Genomic DNA, 20,728 nt, shown 5'->3' with positions numbered 1-20,728 from the left:
TCGTCGAAGACATTGTAATTCTGTCAGAGACAGCAAAGGACTTGGAAGAGCAGTTGAATGGAATGGACAGTATCTTCAAAGGAGGATATAAGATGAACATCAACAAAAGCAAAACTAGGATAATGGAACGTAGTCTAATTAAGTCAGTTGATGCTGAGGGAATTACATTAGGAAATGAGACGCTTAAAGTAGTAAAGGAGTTTTGCTATTTGGGGAGCAAAATAACTGATGATGGTCGAAGTAGAGAGGATATAAAAAGTAGACTGGCAATGGCAAGGAAAGCATTTCTGACGAAGAGAAATTTGTTAACATCGAGTGTAGATTTAAGTGTCAGGAAGTTGTTTCTGAAAGTATTTGTATGGAGTGTAGCCATGTATGGAAGTGAAACATGGACAATAAATAGTTTAGACAAGAAGAGAATAGAAGCTTCCGAAATGTGGTGCTACAGAAGAATGCTGAAGATTAGATGGGTAGATCACATTACTAATGAGGAGGTATTGAATAGAATTGGGGAGAAGAGGAGCTTGTGGCACAACTTGACTAGAAGAAGGGATCGGTTGGTAGGACATGTTCTGAGACATCGAGGGATCACGAATTTAGTATTGGAGGGCAGCGTGGAGGGTAAAAATCGTAGAGGGAGACCAAGAGATGAATACACTAAGCAGGTTCAGAAGGACGTAGGCTGCAGTAGGTACTGGGAGATGAAGAAGCTTGCACAGGATAGAGTAGCATGGAGAGTTGCATCAAACCAGTCTCAGGACTGAAGACCACAACAACAACACATGTAATACCATTCATTGCAGGATGTTTTCATTAATAATATATATATATATATATATATATATATATATATATATATATATATATTTTTTTTTTTTTTTTTTTTTTTTTTTTTTTTTTTTTTTTTTTTTTTTTTTTTGAAATGTTGTTGTTATGGTCTTCAGTCCTGAGAAATTTGGTCACTGTTCAAGTATTAGAACACTGGATAAAAATGTTACTGTATGACTATAATATTCGGATGAAGCAAGAGTAAAATTAATCCAGCATGAACTGTCTAACAAAGAAAATAAATCACATCAAACTGCAATTGTTGTCGTGAGAATAAATTACAGCAGCAAGACCCATCATGGAAATAGTACCAACAGACGTCAGTAGATAGTAGGATGTGCCAAGTTCAAGAATTGGACTGAATCACGATTGCAATCTTTTATTTATGTATTAGTGGCTGTTGTTACATACGACTTGCACACTAAAAGATATTCCAGTCCTGTTTCAAGCACAGCACTACAGAAAGGTTGGACAGGGAATGGTGATACCAGCTTGGCTGAGCATCAGATGAGATCAAGGAGTGGAGTAGTGAGCGGACAGTAAATTACATCATGTTACCAACCATTGGAATCTATATCGCGTACTCTGGCTTTCTCGGAAAATCCACCATATTTAAACTACAGTTTTCCTGAATCCATATGTAGCTGAAACTGAAATGACTTTAAAATTCGACAAATACTCAACAACAGTATTCATTTCTGCAGGAGATAGGAAAAGTCTACATAGGGGCCAGTGGCATATTTAAGTGTTTCATGCTTCAATGTTGTTGACACTCACCGGGACATAACGTGAACAAAAGGTGGTGTGTCAGCTGCTGATCCTACCCGCCAATGAAAGAGCAGCATACAGACAATGCGTTTGTAAGCAAGAGAAATTGCAACATTCTCATTTCAGTACAGATGCAAAATCTAATATGTATCTGGATAAAAACAGCTGTGTTCTCAGGTCCCACAGTAACCACAACCTCAAAAATTGCAACATATTCACGAGAAACAGTCAAATATTTACGACAATGACAATATAAATTGCACAACTCTGCTACTGGGATGATGGCTGAAAATAGTGGTACCACAGATGACAGGGTAAGTATGCGAAAAATGTAGAAAAGAAAATGATCAACATAAACCATTTCTTTTTGCGTATTTTATTTCTCCTTGTGTTATCAAAATGTAGACAATCAATAAATGACACAAATTTATAATAGTTTTAATGTTATCTTTTTAGGCAGATATTTTACGTCAATAAAACAGTTTGTAATTTTGATGTGTCAGAATATGTTAAAAATAATTTTTTCTCAGGAAGCCTCTTGAAAGAAATCAGCATAATCTTTTACTCGGATAATTATGGTAAGCCTCATCAATAATGCAAATACTGGCTGTGAAATCTTGTATTCTATGATGTCCTTACCTTTGTGCATAGTATGTATGAAAGTTAAACTATAACAATAATGAGTGAGGACTAACACTGAAAACTTCATCATATTTCAACAGTTTCCCTGTGTTAAGTTTCTCACATTCGGAGAGTGTTGCTGCTCCACAGCTGTTACTGAATTAATGAATATCCACTCCAATTTTTAAAAAGTTCTTTATTTTACTTCATAACTAGATTCAGTTATTATATTGAAGCCATTTTCTACAGGAATCTGAAAATTGTGCTGTCCTGAAGCAATGTCAAATCAGTTTTCTGGTACTTAAAATGGCCTACTATCACCATGGTTTGATCTGCATGGGACATCTACAAAACACATTTACAACCTACTGTTCATGAAGGATACAATTTTGTCTTTCTGGGCTGGAAATAAGTACAATTAGAACAAACCAGAAATGATACACGTACACAAAGGTCTTTAACTGAGATGCACCTTCTACAGCATAATGTAATTCCTGACTAAAACAAACCAACTACTACATATTACCACTTTGCGGCCCAGTCCCATTTGTTGTAGGCAGCACTGAAGAATGCTGTTGTCAGGATTACATAAACCACTAAGAGCATCAGGGCCAGCGTCGGACACGGTCTGTCCTGAAAGTATACACAAAAATTTACTGCTAGTTTTTCTTATTAAAAACATTAACTGGAAATGTCGCATAAACTTTAGTTTCTGAACACAGATATTTAAAACATATAATGCAAAATTTGCTGGCAAAAACACCCAATACACTGAAGTATAAATAATGGAAATATTATGAACATTTATAAATCAACAAAAATATATTTCTGTTGATACAGTAGCACAAAATAATTTAGTGAACTGAGGAGATCATATATGTCCACTGACTGAAAGGTTACTAGTAAAACAATAGTTTCAGATGATCATAACTGAGCACACACATAATCTTATATGAAACTACTACTTCATTCCAACTTTTCTACATGGGTAGGCTAGCCTCTTACCTCTCAAAGGTTATCCTGTATTGTTTATCTGGGTATCCTCTGTGTCTACAGCAGAATTTTGTAATCAGTCTCATAGACTTCATTAATCTGATGTGTTCTGCCCACTGGCATTTACAGTCTTCTAGTCTATGCTTCAAATTAAAAGTGTAAAACAGTTGTTTTATCATAACATTACAAACTTGATTTCTCAAGATAGGCCCCCTTGGCTTGTTTTTACAATCTCTACTTTGCTGTTCCAAACTTGCTTTACTTTTGACTTGATAAGTAGTGGTGTGGGCCGGGAATATTCCCAGTGGAAGGGAACTTATAAAATGGGAATATTGCTGGGAATACTTCTTTGGACCGGGAAGATTCCCAAAAATTGGGAATTGATGAAAATTTTTAGATGTTTTAACACTTATTAACAGTTAAATAACTTTAAAACTAGGTTAACTAAATAAATTCATACATTTTAATCCAAGCTTTATCATTCCATGTATTAATTCCCTTGCAAATTCCAAGCAAAATATCATTTACCATAAGTCTGGAGGAAAAAATAATTTAACATATTTGCTAGGCATACTATTTTTAGGCAAGTTGAACCCCACATTTCTCTGGATGAAACATAAACTTCCAAAACATTTCTCTGGAGGCATAATTCTCAAAACATTTCTCTGGAGGCATAATTCTCAACAGCTGTCATCTGTAGTATTTTTTAAATTTTCCAAATGAATGACGAGAGGTGTTTCACTTTCAGAATTCAAGACTCCCCATTTCCTGCGATGAATTATGATTTATAAATTTATTTTCCGAAATATCACTATCGCTTTCACTTTCAGAATCATTAATTAATATTTTACCATGTTCAATGTCAATTTAATCACTTGTATTTTCAAGTACATCATAAATCTCGGCCAGTTTATTTGCATAATTTTTCGGTGAAATGCCATTTTCAAAGACTGATGTTTACAAAGCTCACATGAGTTTAAAACAAACTTTACAGACTAAAATACCTCTAACACTGACAGAAAACTTAACTTCCCTGTGTATTTTAGTAACTTTAGTTACTCACTAGATGGCATATCAATATTATAAACTTGGTTTTTCTAAAGGTTGAATATTTCAACGTTGGCAGTTCTAGGAAATGTAAGAGTCGTAAATTTTGATGCTTGGCAGTTCTAGGGCTAATTCTTTGACATTTAAAACATCGACAACCAAAAAATGTGTATTTCAAACAATGAGGTTAAGTCCAGATCCATATAAACCTAAACATAAAACCTACCCAAATATTTTATTTATAATTTAAAATAGAATGTAGGAGTACTCAAATTTAAAAAAAAAAAAAAAAAAAAAAAAGAAAAAAGAAAAAAAAAAAGGGCTAATGAAGTTGATCATAACCACGGTTTAGGTCTTAAGGGTAAATTAATTAAAATGATCTGTAATAGGGAAATTTAGGTCTTACATGACAAAAGAGAAAATCCCCCCCCCCCTTGATAACTGCATCACTGCAGAGACAGCCATATTGTTTTTTCAGTTGGTAGTTGTGTTTGCAAGCTAAAGAACCAGTTTCATTAGAACTTTGTGTGAGAGGACTGTGTGAGATTGTAACATTTACGTGGCAAATGAATCAAATAACTTTGAGTAGGCCTGCTTCCTGTTTGTTCATTGTTGTGTTTCCATTCATTGTTGCAAAACGGTCAAGAAAAAAGGAGTAGTCTGGACTTCTTTAATATTAAAGGAAAAGGTGTTGTTTATAAGTATTGTACTCAAGAATACAAGTAAGGTAATTCAGTTAAAATGGAAACGCACATAAAAAATGTATCAAATGCCCTGAAGGATTGAAAAATATTTTCACTGTCAGTAAACCAACACCTAGACCTTCAACCACAAAGGACATCACTCAATGATTAACAGTGGATGCACATTCAAATATAAGGTCAAGCTTTTTTAACCTTGGCTCGTTTAAATTCAGCTACATCTCCTTGCAAGTCACCAACACCACCTCCACCAATGCCTTGGCCAAGTCTCCTATCTGAACACTCTTCTAGTTCGGGATCTGCAACTATACCAATTTACAGTCAAGGTTCATCAAGAGGAACAACCGCATTTTTGGATCGCAAGGAGAACCAAACAAATGTAAGTTCAAATCATTTAAGACCTACTATTCTTTGGTATGAAAATGGGTGGTTTATTGTAGTCTTTTGTGCAGCCTATTATATTAGAGGCCTAAATTGTTTTTGTGATGTTAAACAGTAAAAATGTTGGACGTATTCCATTGTATTAAGAACGCAAATTACAAACCAACAGCTAAACTGGAAACTCTAGTGATTTTCCTTAACCCTATCAAAAAGATAGATTAGCATCCCCTAGCCTAATTATTTCCCACCATTTAAATACCACAGAAACAAAAGTAGGTTAGCTACAGTTTGTAAAACAAAAGAAGTTTGTAAAACAAAAGTTTGTTAACAAAAGTAGGTTAGTTTTTCGGACTGAACCCTCACGCTAATAGAATATGGCTTTACTTCTCCTTTGACAAATAACTATTTTCACCTTTAGGAGTAGTAGGCCTAGGTTGAAACTGCTCTTTCGAATCTCATAACAGTTTACAATGCAGTGTGTAGTGTGTCTTTTGTAGAATAGAAATATTTTAATTCTGTACACTGTAGGTGTAGCTGTCATATACTGATTATTTTTTTTAATAATTTTTACTTGGGATTTGAAATAAAGTAAAAAGTAGGTTTATGGTTATCTCATTTCTCAAAAGCAATTTGCAGGAGATGCAGAACCAATCCTTAGCTAAAGCAGTTTTTGTAAGCAGATCCCCGTTATCTTTGATAGAGCACCCACAGCATATAGATTTTCTCCAAAAATTGAGACCTGTTACTGTCAAGATTTCAAATGTCTACAACTTATCTTGAGGCTCAGTATAAGAAATGAAAGAAGAAATAACAAAAATAATTCAGTAAACAAAAAAATTACATCTTCAATGTGATGGTTGGAGCAATATCAAAAACGAGTCTATATTTAATTTTGTGATTTCAAAGCCAGAAAGTTTTTTTATTTCAAAATGAGCAAAACCAAGAGACATAATGGCAAATACCTGGAAGAGATCATTAGATCTGTCATCGAGAAGTATGGTCCTGATACGTTTTTGGTGTCTATTGCCGACAATGCTCCAAACATGAAGGCAGCCGTAGCAATCTTGACAGAAAAGTTTCCTCATATAGTACCATTAGGCTGCATTGCTCACCTTCTCCATTTACTGTGTGCTGATGTCTTAGGATGCCAGACTGTTCAAAGTTTCTTTGCAGAGTTGATAACTGCAGTAGCCAGATCGCTTGGCGGGATGACACATCCAAATGAAAACACATAATCTCCTCCCGATCGAACTTAGGATCCGGGCCCACGGGAAGACGGGAAAGAGTGTCGGCATTGGCATGCTGTCCGGTAGGGCGAAAATAAATGTCATAATGGTACTTAGAGGGGAACAAGGCTCAGCGCTGCAGTCTGTGGGCCGCCCTATCCGGAATCTGAGAGGCGGGGCCAAATAACAATATTAATGGCTTATGGTCAGTGATTAACTGAAACTTCATGCCATACAAGAAAGGGTGGAACTTGGTAACAGCGTAGACAATGGCCAAAGCCTCTCTGTCCACCTGGGAGTAATGGGCCTGCACAGGACTAAGAGTTTTAGACGCAAACGTCAGTGGCTGCTTGGAGCCATCCACGTTGCGATGGGCCAGGACTGCCCCCACCCCATACTGCAAAGCATCTGTAGCCAGGACCAGCGGCTTATTGGGGTCAAAAGTAGTCAAACAAGGTGCTGACGTGAGGAGGCCCTTCAACGAGGTGAACGCGCGCAGGCGACCAATCAAAAGGAACACCCTTGCGCAGAAGGCAGTACAGGGGACGGGCTATGGTGGAAGCCATGGGAATGAACCGGTGGTAATAGGCAATCTTGACTAAAAAAGCTTGTAACTTCTTCAGCGAAGCGGGCCGCAGAAGGTCGACGATACCTTGGACCAAACTTCCCAGCGGCTGGATGCCGTGCCGAGAGATGGTGTAGCCCACATACTCAATGGACGGTGGGAAGAAGTTCGACTTACGCAGGTTGCAACGCAGGCCCATGGACCTGAATTTGAGAAAGAGGGTTCGAAGGTTGTGCAAGTGTTCCTTCATGCTGCGGCCTGTGACAATTATGTTCTCCAGGTAATTAATACATTGAGGGATTGTCGATGTGACGTGCTCAAGATAACGCTGAAATATCGCCGGGGCACTGGATATTCCGAAGGCCAACCACTGGTATTGGTAAAGGCCAAATGGGGTGTTGACAACCGCCAGCCTTTTGGAGGCCTCATCAAGTGGTATCTGATGATAAGCCTCCGAAATATTTTCGATTTTGGAAAAATATTGGCTTCTCGCCATGGCGGAGAACAATTCATCAGAACGAGGCTAGGGATAGTTGTCCACCACCAATTGGGAATTAATGGTGGCCTTGAAATCGCCACAAAGATGTAATTTTCCTGAGGGTTTGCTGACAGTAACAAGGGGCAAAGCCCACTCACTAGAAGAAATGGGAAGAATGACCCCGAGGGCTGTCAGCCGGTCTAGCTCTGCTTTTACCTGAGGGCGGAGAGCCAAGGGGATCTGCCTCGTGCGTAGAAAACGCGGGCGAGCCGACACCTTCACGTTAAGTGAGCTTCAAAGTCTGAAACACGCCCCAGGCCCTCCTCAAAGATATCCTTAAAGTCAGAGGTCAAAGATTCCAATGATTGATAGGGAACGTCTTCGGAGACCAACTGTATGGTGTCTGCGATAGAAAAACTGAAAGCTTGAAAGGCATCCAATCCAAAAAGGTTAGCGGAGCTCGCATCACTGACAACAATAAAAGTAAGAGGCTGAGTGACTGATCTGTAAGTAACGTCGGTAGTGAATTGACCCAGTAGGGGAATGAACTGTTTACCATAACCGTGGAGACACCGGTAAACTGCCGCCAACGGGGGCGACCCAAGGTCGGAGTACGTTTGTGCATTGAACAAGGAAACTGCCGTGCTGGTATCTACTTGCAGTTGTAATCGGCACGACCGAACCAACACCTCGATAAAGAGTTTGTGTGCCGATGCGGCGGGAGCCTGGCTCGATGAAACTTCCTGAATGTCAACGTCCATGTCCTCTGTACCTGGTTCCTTCGATTCATTTGAGGCTGAGCGGCAAACTTTAGCAATGTGTCCTTTTTTATGACATCTGCTACAAACGGCCCGATGCTGGGGGCACTCCGACCCATCATGATGTACACTCCTGGAAACGGAAAAAAGAACACATTGACACCGGTGTGTCAGACCCACCATACTTGTTCCGGACACTGCGAGAGGGCTGTACAAGCAATGATCACACGCACGGCACAGCGGACACACCAGGAACCGCGGTGTTGGCCGTCGAATGGTGCTAGCTGCGCAGCATTTGTGCACTGCCACCGTCAGTGTCAGCCAGTTTGCCGTGGCATACGAAGCTCCATTGCAGTCTTTAACACTGGTAGCATGCCGCGACAGCGTGGACGTGAACCGTATGTGCAGTTGACGGACTTTGAGCGAGGGCGTATAGTGGGCATGCGGGAGGCCGGGTGGACGTACCGCCGAATTGCTCAACACGTGAGGCGTGAGATCTCCACAGTACATCGATGTTGTCGCCAGTGGTCGGCGGAAGGTGCACGTGCCCGTCAACCTGAGACCGGACCGCAGAGACGCACGGATGCACGCCAAGACCGTAGGATCCTACGCAGTGCCGTAGGGGACCGCACCGCCACTTCCCAGCAAATTAGGGACACTGTTGCTCCTGGGGTATCGGCGAGGACCATTCGCAACCGTCTCCATGAAGCTGGGCTACGGTCCCGCACACCGTTAGGCCGTCTTCCGCTCACGCCCCAACATCGTGCAGCCCGCCTCCAGTGGTGTCGCGACAGGCGTGAACGGAGGGACGAATGGAGACGTGTCGTCTTCAGCGATGAGAGTCGCTTCTGCCTTGGTGCCAATGATGGTCGTATGGGTGTTTGGCGCCGTGCAAGTGAGCGCCACAATCAGGACTGCATACGACCGAGGCACACAGGGCCAACACCCGGCATCATGGTGTGGGGAGCGATCTCCTACACTGGCCGTACACCACTGGTGATCGTCGAGGGGACACTGAATAGTGCACGGTACATCCAAACCGTCATCGAACCCATCGTTCTACCATTCCTAGACCGGCAAGGGAACTTGCTGTTCCAACAGGACAATGCACGTCCGCATGTATCCCGTGCCACCCAACGTGCTCTAGAAGGTGTAAGTCAACTACCCTGGCCAGCAAGATCTCCGGATCTGTCCCCCATTGAGCATGTTTGGGACTGGATGAAGCATCGTCTCACGCGGTCTGCACGTCCAGCACGAACGCTGGTCCAACTGAGGCGCCAGGTGGAAATGGCATGGCAAGCCGTTCCACAGGACTACATCCAGCATCTCTACGATCGTCTCCATGGGAGAATAGCAGCCTGCATTGCTGCGAAAGGTGGATATACACTGTACTAGTGCCGACATTGTGCATGCTCTGTTGCCTGTGTCTATGTGCCTGTGGTTCTGTCAGTGTGATCATGTGATGTATCTGACCCCAGGAATGTGTCAATAAAGTTTCCCCTTCCTGGGACAATGAATTCACGGTGTTCTTATTTCAATTTCCAGGAGTGTATATAGCACGACGCACAGGATGGTAACAGGGGCCGGCAGCTGCAACTCTGTTTATGCGCCGTGCAGGAGCGGCCGTAACATCCGGATTGTACCGCTCGCACGTCGTCCACTCCGGACGCAGTGGACGCGGCTGTGCCGCCCTGAACCGCCGCAACATCGCACCACACTTCCAACTGTTCACCTGCGGCGTGAGAGACTTCATACGATTGAGCAATGGACAGGACTTCCTCAAGGAAAGGGTCTTCCAACTGCAGGGCCCATTGCCAGACCTCCGTATCAGGGGCTGAACGAACAATGACGTCATGCACCATAACGTGGGCATACAACTCTCGCGACTGCTCCGTGACAAAATGACACTTGCGACTAAGACCGTGCAGGGTACGACCCATGCCCGGTAAGACTGATGGGGCTGTTTCTTGCATTGATAGAACTCGACCCAAGCCGCCACAACATGCGTGTGGTGGCGATAATATGAAGACAGCAAGGAACACAATGCGTCAAGAGACAATGACGAGGGTTCCTGCAACAGCGCTAGCCGCCGCAAAACTTGGTACAGCGTGGGAGATATCCAAGACAAGAAAAGAGCATGACATACCTCCGCATCGGCAACATGAAATGCCTGGAAATGCTGCCCAAGGCAGTGCTGGACACTAAAATGGAGGGAAATTTGCTCAACCCTACGAAACAACTAGATGCCATAGGTTTTACATTTGTTTGTGTGGCCATCTTCCGCAGCAGTTGTTAATATCTGTTATTATAGGGTATCTGTCTTGAGCTGACTACAATGTAATTAAAAATAATTACACCAGACGTGTTTCGCTTTTATTTACAAAGCATTCTGTAAATCGGATACACATGTTTGTACAATTTTTTTTTTATTCTTTTAGGTTAAAAACAGTGTTTTCTTTATGAAGTTAGTCTGTAAGCTTCTTACGGTGTTTCTTTACATAGTCTGCACCTTCCCCTCTTGCTACCAACGGTTGATGTCGATAGGCTTCATTTCACATCTGCAGTTTTTGGCATTTTGCATTATTTCCTGCACTGCACTATTTATAATTGACTTTCTTAACTGTTTTTCATTCATCACTGCTATAGTGTTTATGCCTATTTGTTTGTTTTCGTTCACATTGTGAGTGTCGCCAACCTATGAAACAATTTTGTGTATGTGTGTGTGTGTGTGTGTGTGTGTGTGTGTGTGTGTGTGTGTGTGTGTGAGGGAGAGGGAGAGGGAGAGAGGGAGGGGGAGGGGGAGCTAGAGGGGGAGGGGGAGAGAGGGGGGGGGAGAGAGAGAGGGGGGGGAGGGGGAGCGAGAGGGAGAGGGAGAGGGAGAGGGAGATGGAGAGAGAGTTAGAGAAATTAGCTTGTTGTCCTGTATGTACCGTATTTACTCGAATCTAAGTCGCACTTTCTTCCGGTTTTTGCAATCCAAAAAGCCACCTGTGGCTTAGAATTGAGTGTAAAGTAAGCGGAAGTTCTGAAAAATGTTGGTAGGTGCCGCCACAACTAAGTTCTGCCGTCGAATATAAGTAGCGCTATACAGGCATGCTTTGCAGGCACAAAGACAAATACTGGCACCAAAACCTCTGCGTCAGTATATAAATTAAAAAAAAAAGATGGAAGATGAGCTTTTTTCTCCGCCCCGAGTTTCAACCACCGCGTTTTCATACATTATCCAACGAAGTAAATACAAATTCCGTATTGTTCATCTTCGAATGTAGCAGCATTTCAATGTACTACGAAAATCCGACTGGCAAGACTGTTTGGGACGTTTGTCAATATGGTCAATTCTACGTTCTGAATTTTTTCCCACCTGTGAGAAGAGATGGTTGCTAATAGGAACTTTTATGTATTGTGAATCACATGCAGTATTCTCTTAACCATAAGAATAATACGAATATAAACTTTTTGCCATGTATTGTTTCGTGTTTGCAGCTATCTCTTTTAAATCCAGTCTGCCTAATAAACTACGAAACTTGAGTGAGACAACAGCAAACACGGAAGAATATACATATCATGTCATGTTTATATTCGTATTATTCTTATGCCTAATAGTGGTACAGACAGAAATGAAGCACGGCAATTGACTAGATTTTTAAATCTAAGATGACTCTAATTTGTGCAGAATGTAATGTACCAAAGACGCGTCTGCAAAGATTTTCAAACGGAGAAAATTTTTCGCTAAACTCTCGTTCAGAACATCTTCTATCATACGCAGTCTATTATTTGGTTCTTGTTGATCATTATCGAAAAAAGCAGCAGTGTAGGTAACAACAAATAGCCATCTCTTACCATTGTTTTGCTAATGAGATGATTCCTTTCTTTTGTTTTTTAATTGTAAGCGGCGGTAGCGTGTACAAAAGTAAGCCATGCCGCGAGTGGCAACAGGTAGTAAACACAAAAAAATGGTTCAAATGGCTCAGAGCACTATGGGACTTAACATCTGAGGTCATCAGTCCCCTAGAACTTAGAACTACTTAAATCTAACTAACCTAAGGACATCACACATATCCATGCCCGAGGCAAGATTCGAAACTGCGACCGTTGCGGTCGCGCGGTTCTGGACTGAAGCGCCTAGAACCGCTTGGCCACACCGGCCAGCTCGTAAAAACGCATTATCAGAATGCGACACACAATGCATGACACAGTACAGTAATGCATTTTCAGCTTAGAGTGACGTAAACACCTAAAACAAAGAGAACGGCACTTATCAGATCAAAGAAAAATAAGCAATCAATTCAAACCAGACAAAGCACGTGAAAAAGGAAGGGTATCAGTATAAACACGAACGGAGCGCCTGACGCATAGCAATGGCTACCTGGTAAAGCTTAACTGCTAAGCTTACGACTCGAACCAAAATACTGTAGCTGTATCGTAATTCATTCGACCTAAATTGTCTCTCATATTACAATGGATCAACTTTGTTTCGATTTGGAGGCGCAGCCTAAAACTTTTCTCTCCCCTTGAATTTTGAGTCTCAAATTTCAGGTGCAGCTTAAATTCGGGAAATTTTTTTTTCCTTGATTTTGAGTCTCATTTTTCAGGTGCGGCTTAGATTCGAGTGCGTCTTAGATTCGAGTAAATACAGGTAGACAGAGACATGAGAGTGGTGGTGGTGGTGGTGGTTGGTGTGTGTGTGTGTGTGTGTGTGTGTGTGTGTGTGTGTGTGTGTGTGTGTGTGTTTCTTTCTCTCTTTTTTTCGGGGGGTGGGGGGGGGGGGGGGCAGAAGAATGACAGGGATGGCCTGGACAGTGATTATGGGACAGATCTGGGAGGAAATGGTAGTGGTAAATGGAGCCTGTGGGTATATTTGTACTTTTAATGTTATATTAACTGGTCAATCAATTTAAAGTTTGTCAAGTTGATCTGATCATTTATGGGTTGTTTCTGTTATGGTTTTTTTGGATGTGGTCGTTTTCTTGTAAGGTGAGGTGGTGTTTTTTGTCATTGTTTATCCTTATGATTTCCATGTCTGTGTCTCTGGTTGTAATTTTATGTTGGTGTTGCTGTAAGCGTTCTGCAAAAGTTGTTGAATGATTTGTCGTATACTTCCATGCTCTTGCATATTCTTTGTATCTTGTGTCAAATGTTCTCCTGGTTTGACCTAATGCATTTCAGTTGGTATATTGCTGATTTCTGATACAGATCAGTTTTTCCTGTTGTTTTTTTGGGAAATATTTCCGAATTCGGTGGTTGGTTTGGTGTGTCATTTTTACGCCTTGTTTTTTGAAAATATTGGATACTCTGTGTGTGTATTTGTGGTTGTATTTCATTGTGTACCATCTTTTATTTTCTGTTTCTTTCACACTTTGTGTTGTTTCTATTCTTGTATTTTGTGTCTTTCTTTGTGCGTGATTTTGTCCTTGTGTTGGTGACAGTTGGGTGTTTGTTCTTTTCTCTTTCTAGATTTTATTGTTCGGCTTTGTTACAAAGTTCCCTCTGTATCCATTGTTTGTGGCTATTTGTATTATAGTATTTATTTCTATTTTGTAATTGTCTGTATCTAATGGTACTGTGGTCAGTCTGTGGAGCGTGTATCTAAGTGCTGCCTGCTTTTGAGAATTGGGGTGTTGTGATGTCTCGTGTATAATTGTGTCTGTTGTTGTCGGTTTTCGGTATATGGTAAATGTGTGTTGATTGTTTTGAATCTTTATGACGATGTCCAAGAAATTTAACTGTCTAATTTGCTCTTTCTCTATTGTAAAATGTATCTTATCATGAACAGAATTTAGTCTGTGTGTAACTGGTCAATTTTATTGTTTGGTTCATCTAGAAGGCACAAGATATCATTCACATATGTAATCCAGTATAGAATGTTGTACCTATTTGGCACTATTTTTTATATATAATCTGGCAACACTGGATTCAAGTTGCAGCAGCAGTGCGCTGATGTGACGAACATGAATAGTGGGGATTCACAAGCTTGCTAATATTGTCTCCCTCCCGCCCTACTATCACAAGTCCAGAATGATTGCCTAGCCTATGACACATCATTGCAGTCTACGGTGCCACTGAACTTGAGCTGAAGGTGATTAGAGTTACCGGTAACAGCACAAAACTTTTGTTAGTATCTAGTTTCAAAATGAAAAAACAAGAAGAAAGTTCAGATGACGAGTTTCAGGGATTTAAAGGTCATATCAGTTTCATAAACTAAGATTTTTTTGTAATCTAATAACAAAAATGGTAAAAATGATACTTTTTTTAAAAAAATTGCTTAAAAAATTAAGGCGTGTCTTACAATCTGTAGCACCTTATAGTCTGTGAAATACAGTATGTCTCTGTTAGGGCTGGATTTTAATGACAAGTTATGTTTTTTTCCTTAACTCTGGAATGATTTTTACAACAATGTATGCATGAATCCAGGTATTGTAGCGTAGAAAAATGTATTTTTGCTGTGCATATAAAGTTGTATTTACACCTTTTATAGTAATACATCATACTTCAGCCAACTTTTGCCAAAAATGCATGTACCTGTCATATCTTTAATAAGGACATAAGAACAAGATGAAAATGTTTCAGGTGATGTTACAAACAAACAAAACATTTATTACAAAGCTTTATTTCTCAGTACAACAGCACACAGGCAGGATAACACTGTTTGGTGCACTGATGTAAGACACTGTCGTGTGGGAGTCAACAACATGCTCTCAGAGCTGACAAAGGTGGCTTCTGACGTAATAAACATTGCACACACTATTCAGTTTAAATAAAAATTCAGTCTGATTCAACATGCTGAAAGTAAAGTTCTCCAACAGCCTGATGTTTCTTCAGGGATCTGTTCATTGTTTTGGATGGAAGTTCTTCAGCACTGACGGAGAAATTTTATTTTGTAAACTATGTGAAATTCAAGTAAGTGCATAAAAGCACCTTAATGGGTGACAACACTGTAACAGCACCAAATAAAACAGTTGTGTGAGGAGGAGTGCTGAAAATGACAACAGACAAATGCTGTTATTTGAGGAGACAAGACCATCTTTAACTGTACATTATTCTTCAAGTATTTGTGTGAGATGATAGTGTCTTGCAATGCCCCACTGGAGAAACTGAAGAATTGGTAAAAGTGACCAGTGGCATACTCACACATTTCGTGCAGCAATGTTGTCAGCACCTGCTGTGAGATATGATGGGAACAAAAGAAGGTGTTTCTGCTGTTTGTGTTACACAGCCAATGAAAGAGCAGCAGGCAGACAATGTGTTTTGAAGTAATACATTTGGAGGAAAGGGTGAAAAACCCTTGTAAACAAGGATTATAAATGTAATTGTTTGAGACACGAAACTGTGCTATTATCTGCAAACCCAGGACAGCATTGCAACCCATGATATATTCGAAAAAAGCAGTGACATACTTCTCTGTTCTGTTTTGCTACACAATTGACCTGTGCAAGCACACAGATTACGTGACTCAAAAATTAAAGCATAGGAGAAAGTAGACGGCTCAATGTTTAGTAACATAACCTGTGGCTCTATTATTAATGCACACTGATCCGTCTACCGTCTCCCATGATTTAATTAAAAAACACTGATCCACTTACTCAATGTGCTTGTGCAGATTGACGATGTAGTCATTTCGTCAAAGATATTAGTGTTTTTGTCTCCCATCGCCAGCAAGGTCATTAGAGACTGAGCACAAGCTTGGATTAGGCAAGGATGGGGAAGGAAATCAGGTGTGCCCTTTCAAAGCAACCATCTGAGCATTTGCTGAAGCGAAATAAGGAAATCATGGAAAACCTAAATCAGGATGGCCACATGAGGGTTTGAAAGCACTTCACAACCACAATCAATACATGTTTGCATCTCTGCAATTAATCCTTGGGACACGGATCAATCAGCAATGTTGCCATGTAAAACTAAATCATTTAACTCAGCCCATTTTATAGCACTCACTACCATAATCACAAAATATTTCTCTCAAAACTCATGAACATACCAAAAAACAGCAAACAAGACAATAGTTTCAATTTTGGTGCTAGAAATACATTGCCTCTCATTTGTTATCTAAAGAATCATCCCATTTGCTATGCAAACTGATGTGTTGCTAACCTATGAGCAGTAAATAAGCACAGCTGTAACTGCTGCTGGCTCTGATCTAGACTTTTGCCAAAAAATCCATGCTTCAGACAGTTCTTGGATAAGTATGTAACATATCCAATTCCAAATGAATCTACATTGAGAAAGAACTATTTCTACATCTGATATGAGGAGGTGCTCAACTAAATACAAATTAGTGTTGCTGATGAAAAGGTACGGGTGTCCGCAGATGAAACCAACAATGTGGGAGGGCATAATGGCACAAATGTTATTGTTGGTGTTCTATAAGTGGCCAGGCCTGGAAAATGTTCCTCCTAACATATGAAGCTTTTGAGAGAGTAAACAATTTGAAAACTGTCATTTTGACAACTCAATGAAGTTACTGTGGATGGTGTGAACAGACATAACATTTTCTGCTATTATCAGATGGTGCTTCATATAAGGCTAAAGCAGCCAAGGAGCTTCAGATTCTCTATCCCAATATGTTGTGCTTCATTTGCCTTGCACATGTGTTACACAGAGTTGCACAAGAGGTGCAATCAAATTTCCCTGCTGTTGCAAATTAATTTACTGTGGCAAGAAAATTTATGTGAAAGCTATGCTACATATGGAGAAATTCAAGGAAAAAGCACCTACACTCCCCCTCCCCCCCTCAGCCCATCCTTACTTATGGTCTTCTTGGCTTAATGATACTAAGTATTACAGTGCCAACTACACCAAAATAAATGCCATCTTCTGTGAGATTGACAGTGCTGAATCAAATGCTATCAAAACTGTGAAAGAAGTCTTTACAAATACCTTGTCTGGAAACTTGGCATACACCAACACCACCTTTTCAGTGGTACCAAAAGCCATCACAATACTGGAAGCTGCTGGTACTTGGCTGTGTGACAACCTGGATATAGTGCAACAAGAGCAGAGTAAGTTAGGATGAGCTTGTGGTCATGTGGCTGAGAAAATGAACAAAACATTGTGAAGTGTTCTCCAGCAGAATGTGCCTGTAAAAAGATCTGTGCACTAAAGCATACAACTACCACCATACCTTAGCAAAAGATCTAGCAGGGAACCAGAGAAAATTCTGGTCTTATGTAAAATCATTAAGAGGGTCTGAAACTTTCATGCAGTCACTCATTGACTAGTGAGGGGTGACAGCAGACGATGGACGAAAAAAAAAAAAAAGAGCCAAAGTTTCAAAATTTCATGTTCAGGAAATTGTTCACACAGGAGTATCATACAAACATACCTGTGTCTGACCATTGCACAGACTCCTGATTCTGTGCTCTGGAACAGTACTTGCCTAACATGTGGATTATTGATGGAAAACACCAACTATGGTTTAACAATGGAATTCTGAAAATGCTGAGGGAGCAAAGGCTGTTGAACTCTTGGTTCAAATAAGAATGCACAAACAACAATAGGCAAAGGTTAGCAGAGATTCCTGAGTCTGTAAAAAGATCTGTGCATAAAGCACACAGCAACTGCCACCATTATATATTATCAAAAGATCTGGGCATGAACCAGAGAAAATTCTGGTCCTATGTAAAATCACTATGTGGCTGTAAGGCTTCCATCCAATTGCTCGTTGGCCAGTCTACCATAACAGTACAAGATAGCGAAAGAAAAGCTGAAGCTACAAAATTTTTCATTTAGGAAATCGTTCACAGAGGAAAATCATACAAACATACTGTCGTTTGACCATTGCGCAGACTAGCAACATAGTAATAGGAATTCCTGGAGTAGACAAACAACTGAAAGTGATGAAAACAAGTAAGTTGCCTAGTCCAGATAGAATCCCAAATTGATTTTACAGAGAGTACTCTATGGTACTGGCCTCTTCCTTAGCATACATTTATTGCATATCTCTCACACAGCACAAAAGTCACAAGCAAATGGAAGAAAGCTTAGGTGACTCATTTTTCTAAGAAGGGTAAAAGAAGGAACCCACAATATTACAATGTAATATCCTTAACATCGGTTTGCTGCACAGTTCTTCAACATATTCCAAGTTCAATTATAACAAATTTTCTTGAGACCAAAAAGCTTCTGTCCACAAATCAGCATGGTTTTAAAAAGCAGAGCTCATGCAAAACTCAGCTTGCCTTTTTATAACATGATATGATGTGTACGTTGGGTGGTTGGGCAAGTGCAGATTCCATATATTTAGATTTCCAAAAAGCATTTGACATGGTGTCCCATTACAGACCATTAATGAAGGTATGAGCATATGGAATAGGTTCCCAGACATGTACCGTATTTACTCGAATCTAAGTCGCACTTTTTTTCTGGTTTTTGTAATCCAAAAAACCGCCTGTGGTTTAGAATCGAGTGCAAAGCAAGCGGAAGTTCTTAAAAATGTCGGTAGGTGCCGCCACAGCTTAGTTCTGCCGTCGAATATACGTAGCGCTACACAGACATGCTTTGTAGGCACAAAGATAAATACTGGCGCCAAAACCTCTGCGTCAGTAAATAAATTAAAAAAAAAAAAAAAAAGGTGGAAGACAAGCTTTTTTTCTCCGCGACGAGTTTTGACCACTGCATTTTCATACATTATCCAACAAAGTAAATACAAATTCCGTATTGTTCATCTTCAAATGTAGCAGCATTTCAATGTACTACGAAAACCCGACTGGCAAGAATGTTTAGGATATTTGTCAATATGGCCAACTCTACGTTCTGGCCTATCTGTGAGAAGAGATGGTTGCTAATAGGAACTTTTATAAATTGTGAATCACATGCAGGATTCTCGTCACCATAAGAACAATACGAATATAAACATTTTGCCATGTATTGTTTCGTGTTTGCTGCTATCTCATTTAAATCCTGTCTGTGTAATAAACCACAAAACTAGAGTGAGACAACAGCAAACGCGGAAGAATATACATATCATGTCATGTTTATATTCATATTATTCTTATGCTAAACAGTGATACAGTCAGAAATTAAGCGAGGCAATTGACTAGATTTTTAAATCTAAGATGACTAATTTCTGTGCAGAATGTAATGTAGTAAAGAGGCGCCTGCAAAGATTTTCAAACGGAGAAAAATTTTCGCTAAACTCTCGTTCAGAACATCTTCTATCATACGTAGTCTATTATTTGGTTCTTGTTGATCTTTATCAAAGAAAGCAGCAGTGTAAGTAACAACAAGTAGCAGTCTCTTGCCATTGTTTCGGTAGTGCGACGATTCCTCTCTCTCTCTTTTTCTTTTTTTTTTTATTTGTAAGCGGCGGTAGCGCGCACAAAAGCAAGCCATGCCGTGATCGGCGACAGGCCGTAAACACGCAGTATCAGAGTACGACAAACAATGCATGACACAGTACAGTAATGCATTTTCAGCATAGAGTGACGTAAACACCTATAACAAAGAAAACTGCGCTTATCAGATCAAAGAAAAATAAGCAATCAATTCAAACCAGACGAAGCACATGAAAAAGGAAGGGTACCCGTATAAATACGGACGGAGCGCCTGACGCATAGCAATGGCTACCTGGTAAAGCTTAACTGCTAAGCTTACGACTCGAACCAAACTACTGTAGCTGTATCGTCATTCATTTGACCTAAATTGTCTCATATTACAGTGGACCAACTTTGTTTAGATTTGGAGATGCGGCCTAAAACTTTTCTCTCCCCTTGAATTTTGAGTCTCTAATTTCAGGTGCAGCTTAGATTCGGGAAATTTCTTTTTCCTTGATTTCGAGTCTCATTTTTCAGGTGCGGCTTAGATTCGAGTGCGGCTTAGACTCGAGTAAATACGGTAAGTATTCTTAAGTTCTTAGGTTCTTAAGTAATAGAACCCAGTACAGTGTCCTCAACAGTAAACATTCTTCAGAGTCAAGGGTATCATCAGGAGTGCCCAAGGGAAGTATGATACGGCCATTGTTATTTTCTATCTGCATAATTGACAGGGTGGGCAATAATCTGTGGCTGTTTGTTGATGATGCTTTGGTGTACAGGAAGTTATAGTTGCTGAATGACTATAGGGAGATATATGATGAATTTGACAAAATTCCTAGTTGGTTTGATGAATGACAGCTAGCTCTAAATGTGGAAAAATGTAAGTTAATGCAGACGAGTAGGAAGAACAAAGCTGTAATGTTTGAATATAGCATTAGTAGTGTCCTGACAGACACAATCAAATTGTTAAAATATCTGGGCATAACGTTGTAAAGCGATATGAAATGGAATGAGCATATGAGGATTGTGGTCGGGTAGGCAAATTGTCAACTTTGGTTTGCTGAGAGAATTTAGGAAAAGTGTGGTCCATGTGTAAAAGAGACCACATATGGG

General features: G+C 40.3%; 1 protein-coding gene across 3 annotated transcripts in view; it reads right to left on the bottom strand.

Moving 5' to 3' along the window:
- The window catches only part of LOC124612647 (transcriptional protein SWT1), a 284,350-nt gene that overhangs the window by 130,154 nt on the left and 133,468 nt on the right, over nucleotides 1–20,728 (bottom strand). For all 3 annotated transcript variants that reach the window (XM_047140954.1, XM_047140952.1, XM_047140953.1), the window contains one exon: nucleotides 2,744–2,850. In XM_047140954.1, coding sequence (XP_046996910.1) covers nucleotides 2,744–2,850 — 107 coding nt within the window. The remainder of the gene's footprint in view (nucleotides 1–2,743; nucleotides 2,851–20,728) is intronic.

The sequence above is a fragment of the Schistocerca americana genome, chromosome 4 (assembly GCF_021461395.2).
Source record: "Schistocerca americana isolate TAMUIC-IGC-003095 chromosome 4, iqSchAmer2.1, whole genome shotgun sequence".
In the NCBI taxonomy this organism is placed as follows: domain Eukaryota; kingdom Metazoa; phylum Arthropoda; class Insecta; order Orthoptera; family Acrididae; genus Schistocerca; species Schistocerca americana.
The sequence above is the reverse complement of the archived record's forward strand: the minus strand, read 5'-3'. Positions and strand labels throughout refer to the sequence as shown.